General features: G+C 44.0%; 2 protein-coding genes across 2 annotated transcripts in view; one reads left to right on the forward strand and one right to left on the reverse strand.

Annotated features, from left to right (window-relative positions):
• LOC106873216 (coiled-coil domain-containing protein 134) overlaps positions 1 to 1,207 on the reverse strand; it is a 73,384-nt gene that overhangs the window by 43,937 nt on the left and 28,240 nt on the right. The gene's annotated exons all lie outside the window — the stretch shown is intronic.
• LOC106873208 (uncharacterized) overlaps positions 545 to 1,207 on the forward strand; it is a 13,458-nt gene continuing 12,795 nt past the window's right edge. Inside the window, exon 1 of the mRNA XM_052971806.1 lies at positions 545 to 631. Within this exon, the coding sequence (XP_052827766.1) occupies positions 560 to 631 (72 nt within the window). The 5' untranslated portion in view covers positions 545 to 559. The remainder of the gene's footprint in view (positions 632 to 1,207) is intronic.

Below are 1,207 nucleotides of genomic sequence, written 5' to 3' on the forward strand. Positions count from 1 at the left end.
ATATATATATATATATATATATACACATACATATACGTACGTATATACGCACGTACATTAATACATATATACATACACATGCAGACAAACATACATAAATACATACATACATACATGCATGCATGTGTTTGTGCGTCTGTGTGTGTCTGCGTGTGCGTTTGCGTGCGCTCTTGTATGTATATGTAATTGTTTTTACTAGTTTCAGCTCGAGAGCTGCAGCCATACTGGGGCACCGCCGTTAGCTTTGCTACGCTTTCTCTAACCTCCTCTGATATGTGGAATTTGGTGAATGAGTGAGTTTGATATTGCTGCTCTCATTTGAGTTTCTTATCGCGTGGTAGGTTCAACCGGAACTCTTGACTGGAGGAGATCCAGTTTTGCTTTGAAGACACTTACATTCACCGCATGTAGGTCTCTCGGAATTTGTGGAAGAATATTCAAGGCGTGTGGGCCCTTGAAACCCAAGCTGTTGCAGTATCTGGTCCTGTAGCCTGATGGCAATATTGGGGATTTTGGTACTATGCAGTGGCGCCCCGTTCTGCTGTTCGTGTAACTTACAATGCAAAAGTTTGCTACAAGTTCTTGGATTTTTCAGATGTGCATCACTCCAAATCTTTCCACTTTCGTTCTAGTGAGTAGAGTCTTAATTTTTTCTCCCATTAGCAGGTATGTTACATTGAGACGATCTTCTTCGTGTAGCTTCGAGTTCCGTTAACTTTACACTGTGATGACGATAGTTAGGAGCAGTAATCTAAACGGCTGAGGACAAGTGTCCTCCAGAAGACAATCATGGTATCCTGTTCTCTCGTTCTGAATGTTCTAAGGATCCATCCGGCCAGCTGTCTGCATTTTATTGCCAACTTTCTAATATGCACCTGGAAAGATACATCATTACTCATGTCAATGCCCAACTCGCACATTGATTTTGATTCAGAGATTGCAATCCTTCCTGGGGCAATTTATTTTGTCTGCTTCTCATTGAACCTGCGTGATGGTGTGATGTGATGTGATGTGGTGTTGTGTGATATGGTGGTGTGTGGTGTGATGGTGTTGGGTGGTGGGGAGGTGAGAGTGGGGAAATCAAGGGTGGATCAGGCTGAGGGTGAAGGTAGAGATGGGGTATGTGGGTAGGCAGAGGGTGGGGTATATGGGAGTGGGTGTAAGGGATGGGAAGGTGGGTTTGGAATGTGTAGGGGTGGGTGGGGTT

Source organism: Octopus bimaculoides, chromosome 11, assembly GCF_001194135.2.
Source record: "Octopus bimaculoides isolate UCB-OBI-ISO-001 chromosome 11, ASM119413v2, whole genome shotgun sequence".
Lineage (NCBI taxonomy): Eukaryota > Metazoa > Mollusca > Cephalopoda > Octopoda > Octopodidae > Octopus > Octopus bimaculoides.